The sequence below is a fragment of the Eriocheir sinensis genome, unplaced genomic scaffold (assembly GCF_024679095.1).
Source record: "Eriocheir sinensis breed Jianghai 21 unplaced genomic scaffold, ASM2467909v1 Scaffold103, whole genome shotgun sequence".
NCBI lineage: Eukaryota > Metazoa > Arthropoda > Malacostraca > Decapoda > Varunidae > Eriocheir > Eriocheir sinensis.
The window spans coordinates 317,501-331,474 of NW_026110330.1; the positions used below are offsets into that span (position 1 = coordinate 317,501).

The following is a 13,974-nucleotide window of genomic DNA, read 5'->3' on the forward strand; positions in this document are numbered from 1 at the left end:
AGTGGATTGAGTCTTTCATCTGTTCAAATTTTTAGTGCAAGAGTTGTTTGAAGGAGAGGGAGGGGAAAGAGGAGGAAAGGGAGGGAAAAGGGGGGTGAGGGGGGCGGGGTTGGGGGTGAGGGAGGGGTGAGGGTAGGGAGAGGGAGGGAAAAAGTGTGTCTGTCCAATTTTCTGATGCAAGAGTTTGGGAGTGGATTGAGTCTTTCATCTGTTCAAATTTTTAGTGCAAGAGTTGTCTGAGGGGGGCGAGGAAGGGGGGGAGGGAGGAAAGGGAGGGAAAAGGGAGGGAAAAGGGAGTGTCCAACTTTCTAATGCAGGACTTAGCAATTTCTTCACTCTTTCATATGTCCTGATGCAAGAGTTGACAACCTATTCAATCTTTCATCTTTAAGTTTCTCAATGCAAGAGTTATTTTTTTCTTCAAATTTTCAACTTAATATTGCAAGAGTTGACGATTTTTTAACTTTTTCTTCTGTCCAAATTTCTGATGCAAGAGTTGACAGCATATTCAATCTTTCATCTTTAAGTTTCTCAATGCAAGAGTTAATTTTTTCTTCAAATTTTCAACTTAATATTGCAAGAGTTGACGATTTTTTAACTTTTTCATTCGTCCAAATTTCTGATGCAAGAGTTGACAGCATATTCAATCTTTCATCTTTTAAGTTTCTCAATGCAAGAGTTATTTTTTTCTTCAAATTTTCAACTTAATATTGCAAGAGTTGACGATTTTTTCACTTTTTCATCTGTCCAAATTTCTGATGCAAGAGTTGACCATCATTTTCAATCTCTCATCATCATTTTTTCTCCTTTTCTTTTCTTTTTTCAATCCCTTTTCTTCTTTTTCAACCTCTTCTACCTCCTCCTCTTCCTCTTCCTCCTCCTCTTCCTCAGGTCAACGAATTTCTAGTGTCAGCGGTCCATGCCGGAAACGTTAGTCATGTGGTCAGTCTCCTCAAGGGGCGCGCTGACCCCAACACCCGGGACCCCTACGGCTTCCCTGTCCTCTGTCATTCGGCGTTCAAGGTGAGGGGGGGCGGGGAGGAGGAGGAGGAAGAGGAGGAGGAGGAGGAGGAGGAGGAGGAAGGAAATTGAACTAAAAGATACAATTTTTTAGACAAACCAAACATTTTAATCTTCTTCCTCCTCCTCCTCTTCCTCCTGCTGCTCCTCCTCTTCTTCCATCTCTTCCTCCTCCTTCTCCCTCCTCCTCCTCCTCCTCCTTCTCCTCCTCTTCTTCCTTGGTGTCTGTTCTTCCTATGTATTCCTATGTATTCCTCCTCCTCCTCCTTCTCCTCCTCTTCCTTCTCCCTCCTCCTCCTCCTCCTCTTCTTCCTTCTCCCTCCTCCTCCTCTCCTTCTCCTCCTCTTCTTCCTTCTCCTCCCTCCTCTTCTTCCTCCTCCTCCTCCTCCTCCTCTTCCTCCTCCTCTCTCCCCCAGGGCGAACTGCTGATCACCGACGCCTTGCTAGAGAGTGGAGCGGACCCCAACATCACGGACGCTGACGGACGTACGCCCATGCACCACGCTAGCTTTTGGGGCCACCTCTTCGTCCTTAAGTCCCTCCTGGATAAGGGCGGCATCGTCACTGTGTCCGTGAGTGTCCGTGAGGCTCGTTCGTGGCTTGTCCCGTTTCCTTATGCAAGAGTTCGGGCGCTAGTCGAATCTCTCACCAGTTAAATTTTTGGGATGGAATTTTGTATTTTTTTTTTCATTTTTTCAACTTAGCAATCAACTTTTCTCTCCTCCTATCCCATCCACCTCCTCCACCTTCCACAACTCATAACCTCCTCTTCTTCCTCCTCCTCTTCCTCAAAAATCCACTCTTCCGAATAGACTTACCCACACACACACACACACACACACCCACACCCACACTCATCCACCCTCTTCCACAGGACAAGAATGGTACCACTCCACTCCACCAGGCGGCCAGGGAGGGAGTGGAAGATGTTATGACCGTTCTTATGGGCAGAGGGGCAAAAATGAACGCCCTTGACCACCAGGGTAACACGCCGCTCCATCTCGCGGCCAAATGGGGTCAAATCCTTGCAGTGGAGATGTTACAGGAGAAGGGAGCGGACGGGAGTATCAGGAACAAAGACGGGTTGCTCTACTCTGATTTGGTGAGTCTGTGGTTGAGTGTCAGTTTGGTTGATGGTTGATTTGTGGTTGATAGGGAGATGTTACAGGAGAAGGGAGCGGACGGGAGTATCAGGAACAAAGATGGGTTGCTCTACTCTGATTTGGTGAGTCTGTGGCTGAGTGTGAGTTTGGTTGATGGTTGATTTGTGGTTGATAGGGAGATGTTACAGGAGAAGGGAGCGGACGGGAGTATCAGGAACAAAGACGGGTTGCTCTACTCTGATATGGTGAGTCTGTGGTTGAGTGTGAGGTTGGTTGATGGTTGATTTGTGGTTGATAGTGAATAGATCCAAGCGGTGGAGATGTTACAGGAGACGGGTTGCTCTACTCTGATTTGGTGAGTCTGTGGTTGAGAGTGAGGTTGGTTGATGGTTGATTTGTGGTTGATAGTGAACAGATTGTATTAGATTATGGTTGAGAAAGTGAGTTGCGGATATGATGGGTGATAATTGAATGTTTTTTTTTCATTTCTCTCTCTCTCTCTCTCTCTCTCTCTCTCTCTCTCTCTCTCTCTCTCTCTCTCTCTCTCTCTCTCTCTCTCTCTCTCTCTCTCTCTCTCTCTCTCTCTTCCATATCCTTCCTTCCTTCATTCCATCCTTCCTTCCTTCCTTCCTTCCTCTTCCTCTTCTTCCTCCTCTTCCTCTTCCCTCTCTCTCTTCCATATCCTTCCTTCCTTCCTTCCTCCTCCTCCTCCTCCTCTTCCTTCCTCTCTTCCTTCCTTCCTTCCTCCTCCTCCTCCTCCTCCTCCGCAGGCCCTGATACGCGCCGTGAGAACAGAGGACAAGGAGCAGGTAGTGGGGGGCCTGGCGTGGGGGGGCGACCCATCCTGCAGGGACGCGAGGGGATGGACGCTCCTACACCACGCCGTATACAAGGTGGGGGGCGAAGGGGGGCGGGGGGGGCGGGGGAAGGGGGGCCGGGGGATGGGAATGCTGGGGTAGGGGTGAGGAGAGGTGGAAGAGGAGGGGGTTGAGGGGGTGATGGAGGGGGTAGTGGGGGACGGAGGGGGGCGGGGGGAATGCTGGGGTAGGGGTGAGGAGAGGTGGAAGAGGAGGGGGTTGAGGGGGTGATGGAGGGGGTAGTGGGGGGCGAAGGGGGGCGGGGGGAATGCTGGGGTTGGGGTGAGGAGAGGTGGAAGAGGAGGGGGTTGAGGGGGTGATGAAGGGGGTAGTGGGGGGCGACGGGGGGCGAGGTGGTGATTTTAAATGCATTCTTAGATGATTTTAATGTTTTTTTATTTTTTTTATTTTCTCCTCCTCCTCCTCCTCTTCCTCCTCCTCTTCCTCCTCTTCTTCCTCTTCCTCCTCCTCCTCATTTTTTTCTTTTTTTTTTACTTTTTCTTCCTTCTCTTCCTTCTTCTAATTCGCCTCCTCCTCCTCCTCCTCCTCCTCCTCCTCTTCCCAATATCACTCCTCTCTCCTACTCCTCCTTCTCCTCCTCCTCCTCCTCTTCCCAATATCACTCCTCTCTCCTCCTCCTCCTCCTTCTCCTTCTCTTCCTCCTCTTCCCAATATCACTCCCCTCTTCTCCTCCTCCTCCTCCTCCTCCTCTTCCCAATATCACTCCTCTCTCCTTCTCCTCCTCCTCCTCCTCTTCCCAATATCACTCCTCTCTCCTTCTCCTCCTCCTCCTCCTCCTCCTCCTCCTCCTCTTCCTCCTCTTCCTAATATCACTCCTCTCTCCTCCTCCTCCTCTTCCTCCTCTTCCCAATATCACTCCTCTCTCCTTCTCCTCCTCCTCCTCCTCCTCTTCCCAATATCACTCCTCTCTCCTCCTCCTCCTCCTCCTCCTCCTCCTCCTCCTGCTCAGGGCGCCCTCGACATCTGCTCCCTGCTGATCGAGTGCGGTGCGGAGGTCAGCGCGCAAGATAACCATGGTCGAACTCCCCTTCTGCTTGCTGCTTATAGAGGGAATCAGCAGGTTGGTGATGACTGCTGGTGATGACTGGTGGTGATGACTTTTGGTGGTGATGACTTTTGGTGGTGATGACTTTTGGTGGTGATGACTTTTGGTGGTGATGACTGGTGGTGGTGATGACTTTTGGTGGTGATGACTTTTGGTGGTGATGACTTTGGGTGGTGATGACTTTTGGTGGTGATGACTTTTGGTGGTGATGACTTTTGGTGGTGATGACTTTTGGTGGTGATGACTGGTGGTGGTGGTGAGGGGAGTGGTGTTTATTGGTGGTGTGTATTGGTGATGACTGGTGTTGAGTGGTGATGACAACTGGTAATGACAACCAAAAAAAAATGGTGATGACTTTGAGTGGTGATGAAGATGACTGGTGGTGATGAAATACAAGAAATAATGATGAAAAACGGTGATGACTGACCTCCCCCCCCCCACCCCCCACCCCCCTCCACCCCAACAGATCATGGAGGTGTTGCTGGGCGCCGGTGCAGACGTCAACACCACCGATGACTCCCGCAACACCGCACTCCACTGGGCGGCGCTGGAGGGGAGCGTCATCACCGTGGAGTTGTTGGTGAAGCACGGGGCCAACACCAGGCTGAGGAACAAGGCTGGTCACACCTACACGGACCTGGTGGGTGGTGGTGTTGAGGTGGTGGTGTTGAGTGGTGATGATGACTTGTGGGGGTGGTGAAAGGTTGTGGGGGTGTTGGATGGTGGTGTTGAAGTGGTGTTGAGTGGTGGTGAGTTTTGGGGTGGTGGTGGTGGTGGTGGTGAATTTTGGTGTGGTGATGACTGGTGATGACTGGTGATGACTGGTGTTGACTGGTGATGACTGGTGATGACTGGTGATGACTGGTGATGACTGGTGATGACTGGTGATGACTGGTGATGACTGGTGATGAATTCTGGGTGGTGATGACTATTTAGTGGTGACATTTCATGGTGTTAAGTGGTGATGACATTTGTTGATGATGACTTCTTCTTCTTCCTCCTCCTCCTCCTCCTCCTCCTCCTCCTCTCTCTCCCCACAGCTCCTGAAACACCTTTACCTCGCCGTGAGACACAACGACGAGGAAAAGGTTCTGACCCTCCTTAACTTAGGAGTGGATCAGTTTAAAGAGGTTCCGGGCACAAGCTTAAGCCCGAGACAGGAGGCGGAACGGCAAAAGAGGTACACGATCCTCCAACTCATGTCCAGCCTGGCGAGGAGGGAGAAGAAGGAGAAGGAGGAGGAGGAGGAGAGGAAGAATGGGAGGAAGAGGAAGAAGGAGGGGGAGGAGGAGGAAGCTCTTCTGGGACTCGAAGATTTGCATAGACTCTTTCATGTAAGTAGTAATGGCGGGGGTGGAGGGGGTGGGGGTGGGGGTGAGGGGGGGTAAGGGGGGTGGGGGGCAGGGGGCGGCGTGTGTGTGTGTGTGTGTGTGTGTGTGTGTGTGTGTGTGTGTGTGTGTGTGTGTGTGTCATTGTAATTGTGTGTATTTTTTTTTCTTGTTCAAATTTTCTTCTCTCTCTCTCTCTCTCTCTCTCTCTCTCTCTCTCTCTCTCTCTCTCTCTCTCTCTCTCTCTCTCTCTCTCTCACTTTCTCTACTTTATGAGTGCCCCCCTCAAACACTCTCTCTCTCTCTCTCTCTCTCTCTCTCTCTCTCTCTCTCTCTCTCTCTCTCTCTCTCTCTCTCTCTCTCACCTCCTCTCTCACCCCTCTTAAAATCAACCATGTATACCTCACTAAACCCCCTGCCCCCTCATCACCCCTCACGCCTCCTCCCTCCTCCTCCTCGCCCCACCGCCCCCTCCTCAAGAAAACACACACATACACAAAAATGAAAAATGTGTGATAATAATAATAATAATAATAATACACACACACATACATAATAATAATAATAATAATAATAATAATAATAATAATAAATAGATGGAAAATTATAGGCGGCGACCCCTCATCTGCCCCCACCCCACCCCATCACCCTTTTCACCCCTCGCCCCCTTAACAAACGCCGCGCCCAAATTAAATAAAAAAAATAATAAAAAATGAAAATCGAGATTCCATTCTGATACCATCTTATGTTTAGGCTCGATCCTCCTCTTCCTCCTCCTCCTCCTCCTCCTCCTCCTCCTCCTCCTCCTCGGAAGAAGAGGAGGAGGAGTGGAGGATGAGCAACGCCTACATAGTCCTCAGCGTCCAGGAAGCCTTCGAGGACGAGGCCGATGACTGGCTCAGGTCATTCGAGGTCAAGCCTGAGGTCATCTCCATCGACGACCTGAGGAACGAGGAAGAGGAGGCCTTCTGGGGGTCATGGGAGGAGGAGAAGGAGGAGGAGGAGGTCACCGGGTCATCTCCACCCGGGGTCATCTCCCTCGACGACCTGAAGAACAAGGAAGAGGAGGCCTTCTGGGGGTCATGGGAGGAGGAGAAGGAGGAGGAGGAGGTCACCGGGTCATCTCCACCTGGGGTCATCTCCGCGAGGAAACGCTTCAAGGAGGAGGAGGAGGAGGTCACCGGGTCATCTCCAGCTGGGGTCATCTCCGCGAGGGAACTCTTCAAGGAGGAGACCAACTGGTGGGAGGAGCCAGGGGAGACTAACTCATCTCCACCGCCTCCACCGTCATCTCCACGCTCATCTCCTCCACCGCCAGTCATCTCCGCTAAGGACTTCTTCAAGGAGGAGGAGGACGGCTGGTGGGAGGCGGAGGAGGAGGAGGAGGAGGAGGAGGAGGAGGATACCAAGGTCATCTCCGCCAAAGAATTCTTCCGGGACGACGAGGCTTGGTGGAGAGACGCAGTGGAGGAGCAGGAGGAGGAGGAGGAGGAGGAGGAGGAAGAGGGGAGGAGGAGGAGGAAGACTATACCGGCGAGTGAGTTCTTCAGAGAGAGCGCTTGGTGGGAGGAGGAGGAGGAGGAGGAGGAGGAGGAGGAGAGGAAGAGGAAGAAGAAGATGAAGGAGGAGGAGGAGGAGGAGGAGGAGGACGAGGAATGGTGTAATGATGACCTCAATACCACCAACACCACCACTCTCAACACCAATCTCAACACCAATTTCAACACCAATAACAACACCTCGGATGATGACACTAGCTCCATGTACACCGCTAGCGAGGGGTTGACGCCCCCCCTCGCCCCCCTCGCCCCCCAAGCGCGCCCCCCCTGGGTAGACGAACCCCCGCCCCCCTGGCTTAACGAAGAGGAGGAGGTGGAGAAGGAGGAGGAGGAGGAGGATACGGACACAGGCACAATGGAAGAGGAGGAGGAGGAAGAGGAAGAGGAGGAGGAGGAGGAGGAGATGAAGGTTGTTGTGGTAAGGAAGAGAGAGAGAAGAGAGGAGGAGGAGGAGGAAGAGGAGGAGGAGGTGAGGAGGAGGTTTAGAAGAAGGGAAGAGAAGAAGAAGGAAGAGGAGGAGGAGGAAGAGGAGGAGGAGGTGAGGAGGAGATTTAGAAGAAGGGAAGAGAAGAAGAAGAAGGAGGAGGAGGAGGAGGAGGAGGAGGAAGAGAGGAGGAAGATATCAATCACAGGAAGAGTAAGACAGAGGAAGAGGGAAGAGAAGGAGGAGGAGGAGGAGGAGGAAGAAGAAGAAGAAGGAGGAGGAGGAGGAGGAGGAGAGGAAGAAGAAGAAGGAGGAGGAGGAAGAAGACATAGGAAGAAGAGAGAGAACAAGAGTAACACTAAAGGAAGAGAGGAAGAAGGAAGAAGAGGAGGAGGAAGAAGAAGAAGAAGAGGAAGAAGAAGAAGAGGAGGAGGAAGACAGCTCAGAAGAAGAAGAGGAAGAAGAAAGCTCAGAAGAAGAAGAGGAGGAAGATAGCTCAGAAGAGGAGGAAGAGGAGGAGGAAGAGGAGGAGGAGGAGGAGGAGGAGGAGGAGGAGGAGGAGGATAAAAAAAAGCTCATGGAGGAATTAGAAAAATTAAAATTATTACAAGAAATGAAGGAGGAGGTGGAGAGGAGGAGGAGGAGGAGGAGGAAGAGGGAGGAAGAGGAGGAGGAGGAAGAGGAGAAGACAAAGGAAGAAAAAAAAGAACAAGGAGGAACAAAAAGGAGGAAGGAAGAAGAAGAAGAAGAAGAGGAGGAGGAGAAGAAGAATAAGAAGGAGGAGGAGGAGGAGGAGGAAGACAGGAAGATAGAGGAGGAGGAGGAGGAGGAGGAGAGGAGAAGGAAATTATAACAAGAGGAGGAGGAGGAGGAGGAGGAGGAGGAGGAGGAGGAGGAGGAGGAGGAGGAGGAGGAGGAGGAGGTAATGACCGCAATAACAACATTAAGCATGAGAAGAACGAGGAGGAGGAAGACAGAGGAGGAAGAGGAGGGGGGGCAAAGGGGGGCGAAGGGGGGCGAGGGGGGGCGAAGGGGGGCGATGGGGGGCCGGTCACCCAGATGAATGACTGCCTGGCCAAATTTGACCAATCTCTCGCGCGCCTGCACGCACGCATAGCCAAGGACCCCCTGCCCCCTCCGCCCCCCCTGCCCCCCACGCCCCCCACCACCACCCCAACACCCAAATTCACCTCCACCATCAACACCAGTATCACCACCACCACAACCACTACCCCCAAATTCACCCCCCCTCCGCCCCCCTCTGCCCCCCACGCGCCCCCCACCACCCCCCTCAACACCCCCGTCAACACCACTTCAAAATTCACCTCCAGTATCACCAAACCACCCCTCCATCACCACCCCAAGATTCGGCCCCTTCCGCCCCCACTGCCCCCACCTGCCCCCTCCGCCCCCCTCAACACCAGATTCACCTCCGCTATCACCTCCTTCAACACCACCACCACCATCACCTCCAGGGGCAGGTTACACCCCACCTGCCCCCCTGCCCCCATCCCGCCCCCTCGCCCCCACGCCCCACTCCGCCCCCCTCAACACCACCATCACCTCCTCCAGTGGTGATGAAATGGTGATGAAACTCCGTGTTAATATGGAGGAGGAGGAGGAGGAGGAGGAGGAGGAGGAGGAGGAGGAGGAGAGGAGGAAGAGGAAGAAGGAGGAGGAAGAGGAAGAGAGGAGGAGAAAGAATGAGGAGGAGGAAAGGAGGAGGAAGATTTAGGAGGAGGAGGAAGAGGAAGAAGGAGGAGGAAGAGGAGGAGGGAGGAGGAGGAGGAGGAGAGGAAGAGGAAGAAGGAAGAGGAAGAGAGGAGGAGGAAGATTGAGGAGGAGGAGGAGATCACGAGGAAGAAGGAAGAGGAAGAGAGGAGGAGGAAGATTGAGGAGGAGGAGAGAAGGAAGAAGGAAGGAGGAGGAGGAGGAAGATTGAGGAGGAGGAGGAGGAAGTGGAAGAAGGAGGAGGAAGAGGAGGAGGAAGATTGAGGAGGAGGAGGAGGAGAGAGGAAGAAGGAAGAGGAAGAGAGGAGGAGGAAGATTGAGGAGGAGGAGGAAAGGACGAGGAAGGAGGCGGAGGAGGAAGAGAGGAGGAGGAAGATTGAGGAGGAGGAAAGGAAGAAGAAGAAGAGGAAGGAGGAGGAAGAGGAAGAGAGGAGGAGGAAGATTGAGGAGGAGGAGGAGAGGAAGAGGAAGAAGGAAGAGGAAGAGAGGAGGAGGAAGATTGAGGAAGAGGAGGAGAGGAAGAAGAAGAAGGAGGAGGAGGAGGAAAGGAGGAGGAAGATTGAGGAGGAGGAGGAGAGGAAGAGGAAGAAGGAAGAGGAAGAGAGGAGGAGGAAGATTGAGGAGGAGGAGGAGAGGAAGAGGAAGAAGGAAGAGGAAGAGAGGAGGAGGAAGATTGAGGAGGAGGAGGAGAGGAAGAGGAAGAAGGAAGAGGAAGAGAGGAGGAGAGGAGGAGGAGGAGAGGAAGAGGAAGAAGGAAGAGGAAGAGAGGAGGAGGAAGATTGAGGAGGAGGAGGAGAGGAAGAGGAAGAAGGAAGAGGAAGAGAGGAAGAGGAAGACTGAGGAGGAGGAGGAGAGGAAGAAGAAGAAGGAAGAGGAAGAGAGGAGGAGGAAGATTGAGGAGGAGAAGAGGAAGGAAGAAGAGGAGGAGGAAAAGAAGACCCAGGCATCGAAAGAGGAGGAGGAGGAAGAAGAGGAAGAAGAGGAAGAAGAAGAAGAAGAGGAAGAAGAGGAGGAGAAAGAACAGGTCACAAGAAGAAGAAGAAGAATATTTTTAACCCCGGACTTCGATATCGGCGTCTGGGGGGCGAAGGGGGGCGAAGGGGGGCGGCGGAGGGGGTGGCGCCTCTCCACCTATGACCCCCCTTTGACCTTGGAGGAGTATGATAGGCTAGCTGGGGGGCGGCGGTGGTCAAGCTGCCCCCCTTTCCCCCCCAATTGGCCCCCCACCCCCCAAAACCCCACCCCCGCCCCCCAAAACCCCAGCAAGCGCCCCCCATCCCCTCCTTCACCCGCCAAATCACCCCCCAGAACCCTCAACCTCGCCCCCTCTTCCCCGTCAACACCATCACCCCCAGTCCCCCCCGCGCCCCCCAGCTGCCCCTCAGAAGCCCCCACGCCCCCCAGTCACCGCCCCCCTTCCCCAGTACAGGCTCCCCCCTCCCCCCCTTCTCCTCCTTCTCCCCGCCCCCCATCACCACCCCAATCTTCCCCCCGCCCCCCTTCGCCCCCCCTGCCCCCCTGCACCCCACCCCATCCTCCAGCCCCTCAGCCTCACCCCACCGCCCCCAACGTCCCCAGTCCCTCCCCAGCTGCACCCCATCACCCCAGCCCCCCAGCACCCCCCTAGCACCCCCGCCGCCGAGCAAGAGAGTCCAGCCCCGCACCCCAAGAGGAAGGCCCCCAGAAGCCGCCCCCACGATGTCCAGGAAGAGGTGCCCGCCCCCAGTCGCCCCAGTGCCCCCAGGTAACGCCCCCAGTTTGGCCCCCCCTGTGGTAATAGCATGCTTATTTTTATTGATACAAACATTGGCTATTATTTACTTCATGTTGCTCCCCCTGGTCAAGTGGGGGGCGACTGGGGGGCAGGGGGGGTGAGGGGGGGCGGGGTGTTATCTAACTTTCCTGTGGTTGATTTTTCAGTGCCTCATCGGTTCCCCCCTCAGCCGCCCCCCCAGTGGTCCGCCCCCCAGTGGTTCGCCCCCCAGTGGTTCACCCCCCAGTGCCCTCCCCCGCCCCCCCCGACGTGTCAAGTCACCAGCGTGTAGCCTCAATTGACGCCCCCCTTCCCTCGTCCCCCCCTGTGTGTTCTGGTACCAGCCGCCCCCCTTCGCCCCCCCGCGCCCCCCATTTGATCCCTCAGGGGGTGATGGGGGGGGTTCAAAGGGGGGCAGCGTCTTGGTTATAGGGAAGTAGCATTCCAGCCTACCCCCACCCCCACCTCGCCCCCCACCTCACCCCCTCACCCTTCTCACCCCACCCCTATCCCTTACCCCCTAACTTAACCCCACATCAACCCCCACCCCTCTTCTTCACTCCCCGCCCCTTCCTTTCACCCCAACGCCCCCTCACCCCCTCGCCCCCTTCTCACCCCACCTCCCATCCTGACCCCTTATCTTAACTTAACCCCATCAACCCCCACCCCTTTAACCTAGCCCCCACCCCCAAGTCTTCACCTCCCCTCTTCAACCCCCAAAGCCTAATCTAGCCCCCCACCCCCCGCCCCTCACCCCCCTCAAAGTCCATATTGAAGGGGGGTTAAAGAGGGGCAGAGAGGGGTGGAGTCAGTGAAGGGGGGCAGAGTTATCATCCCCTCTCACCCCCCTTTCCCTTATATTAAGATTACTCGTATTGTAAGAGGGGGGCGGAAGGGGGCGAGAGAGAGGTGGAAGGGGGTTATGCCCCAGTCCCTCGCCCCTATTCTCCACCCCCCCCCTCCGCCCCCCACTCAGAAACACACACACACACACACACACACACACATATAGGAATTTTCTTTTACGCTCACGGCCATGTATGTATGTATGTATGTACGTATAATTAAGTATACACGCACACGAGCTATGTACACACACACACACACACACACACACACACACACACACACACACACACACACACACACGCACACACACAAACGTTCATGATGTAATGTATAAAATAAATAAGATTAAAATTAAATAATTCTTATGTTTTTTGTTGTTTTAATTAATTCCTTATTTTTTACGGTTTTATTTTAGTGCCCCCTCCAGCCGCCCCCCCTGACCCCCCCAGCTGCCCCCCACAAGCCCCAAATATTAAAGAAAGTATAGATGATTGGCCTATAGGAGAGGTAGGCCTATGGAGGGGAAGGGAAGGGAAGGGAAGGGAAGGGAAGGGAAGGGAAGGGAAGGGATATGAAGGGAAAGAAAGGGAAGGGAAAGGAAGGGAAGGGAAGGGAAGGGAAGGGAAGGAATATGTCAGTCTCCCCTCCAATGCCCAGCCTCCGTAGCTCAGTGGTTAAGGCTCTGTCTCGCTAAGCTCCGGCCTGGTAAGCGGAGGTTCAAGCCATACTCAAAACGTTTTCCCCTTATAAATACAAAGTAAACGTTCCCTCTTGCCCACTTAGCGTATATAGGGAGGGAAAACACGTAATTATAGCCCCTAAGTCACCCTGGCAGTGGTATATTAACTGAATGAAGCTCAAAATATGTGTTTACTCCAGGATTAGGAGGAAAAACACGTAATTATGACCCCTATTTCACCTCGCCATAAGGATAATAATTGGATGCTTCTCAAATCGGTGTCTACAAGTCCTTATCTAGCCATAATAAGCCATTAACACACCCGCCACTAGGTCAAAACATGGATATAAGTGGTCATATTACTTATCTAGGGTGGTGTCGTGCCTTAAAATTGTCTAGATAAGTGTATTTACCTGAGATATGATGGGAGGTGAAGCCGCCATGATGGGAACGCTATGTGGGACAACGAGGAGATGGATATGGAAATGGAAGTTTGTTATTTTGTGTTTCATTCTCCCTGTTTCGTACCCTGTGTTATTTGGGTATTTATTTATTATTGAAATATAAATAATCGTTCTGCTGAGGGTATCTACAATGTCTATAGTGTAATATTTGTGGTTCTTATCTCCGTATCAAGGTTCCCGCTGTTCCTTCCTCCCTCCCCGCCAGCCATGACATCGGTGAAGTAAATATGGATACACAAGCTATTTATTATCTCGCTTATTCTTCATATTTCCACTGCCCTTGCGTACTCAAAACTTATCAATAAATATAAAAAGGCTATTATAAGGCTCTCCACCATGCCTGTGTCCGTGTGTATGTGTGTGTGAGTGTATTTTATGAGGGTGGATATTGAGGTTTTTAAATAGGGGATTCTTAGGTAGATTAGGATGTAGAGATTATAAAGTGGAATTTTGTGGAAATATCAGTGGTGTTTTTTGGTTATATAAAGTGTAGGTGTGAAAATAGGTGGTAATAATGTTTCCGTAACTGTACTCTCGATGTTACCTTACTCCAGCCATGACATCGGTGACGTAAATATGGATACACAAGCTATTTACCATCTCGCTTATTCTTCATATTTCCACTGCCCTTACGTACTCAAAACTTATCAATAAATATAAAAAGGCTATTCCAAGGCTCTAAATCATGCCTGTGTCCATGTGTATGTGTGTGTGAGTGTGTTTTATGAGGGGGATATTGAGGTTTTTAAATAGGGGATTCTTAGGTAGATTATCATATAGAGATCATAAAGTGGAATTTTGTGGATATATCAGTGGGTATTGGGGGGTTGTAGAAGGGGTAGATGTGAAAATAGATGGTGATGACATTTCCGTACTTGTGTTCTCGATGTTCCCTTCTCTCTCCTTCCAAGCGAGCCCTCAGCACCCCCCCACCTGCCCCCCCCTCACGTCCCTTGCCCTCCCCCTTCCCCACCCGGTCTGGCCTCCCTTCCCCTCCCTCCCCTCGCCGGGCTATTCAGCTCAGCAACCCATTTTATGATCGCCTATTGGAATCGTTTTGCCTCCCAGAAAGCGGTCAAATTCGCACTCTTCCTCCTCCTCTTGTGGACCTATTTCGACTTCTTCTTCTTCCTCTTGTGGG

The 13,974-nt window shown here is 52.6% G+C and overlaps 2 protein-coding genes across 3 annotated transcripts in view; both read left to right on the top strand.

Moving 5' to 3' along the window:
* Window positions 1-8,100, top strand: part of LOC126989008 (poly [ADP-ribose] polymerase tankyrase-1-like) — a 16,729-nt gene extending 8,629 nt beyond the window's left edge. The window contains exons 8-15 of one of the 2 annotated variants that reach the window (XM_050847480.1): window positions 892-1,023; window positions 1,437-1,592; window positions 1,895-2,122; window positions 2,894-3,016; window positions 3,951-4,061; window positions 4,513-4,686; window positions 5,087-5,380; window positions 6,128-8,100. In XM_050847480.1, coding sequence (XP_050703437.1) covers window positions 892-1,023; window positions 1,437-1,592; window positions 1,895-2,122; window positions 2,894-3,016; window positions 3,951-4,061; window positions 4,513-4,686; window positions 5,087-5,380; window positions 6,128-7,852 — 2,943 coding nt within the window. In that variant the 3' untranslated portion in view covers window positions 7,853-8,100. Of the gene's footprint in view, window positions 1-891; window positions 1,024-1,436; window positions 1,593-1,894; window positions 2,123-2,893; window positions 3,017-3,950; window positions 4,062-4,512; window positions 4,687-5,086; window positions 5,636-6,127 lie in introns of those variants that run through there. The other variant, XM_050847481.1, reaches the window with a different exon arrangement.
* On the top strand, window positions 7,971-11,133 carry LOC126988991 (uncharacterized). The gene is made up of 4 exons (XM_050847456.1): window positions 7,971-7,982; window positions 10,352-10,511; window positions 10,667-10,800; window positions 11,032-11,133. Exons 1-4 carry the CDS (start codon window positions 7,971-7,973, stop codon window positions 11,131-11,133), a joined length of 408 nt encoding a protein of 135 aa, XP_050703413.1.
* The last annotated feature ends 2,841 nt before the right edge of the window (window positions 11,134-13,974 follow it).

Excerpts from the sequence above, each read along its gene's own strand:
- LOC126988991 (XM_050847456.1), top strand. Across the intron at positions 10,512-10,666 it reads GTCACCGCCCCCCTTCCCCA|TCCCTCCCCAGCTGCACCCC; the intron begins GTACAGGCTCCC and ends CAACGTCCCCAG. Across the intron at positions 10,801-11,031 it reads CCCACGATGTCCAGGAAGAG|CCGCCCCCCCAGTGGTCCGC; the intron begins GTGCCCGCCCCC and ends TTCCCCCCTCAG.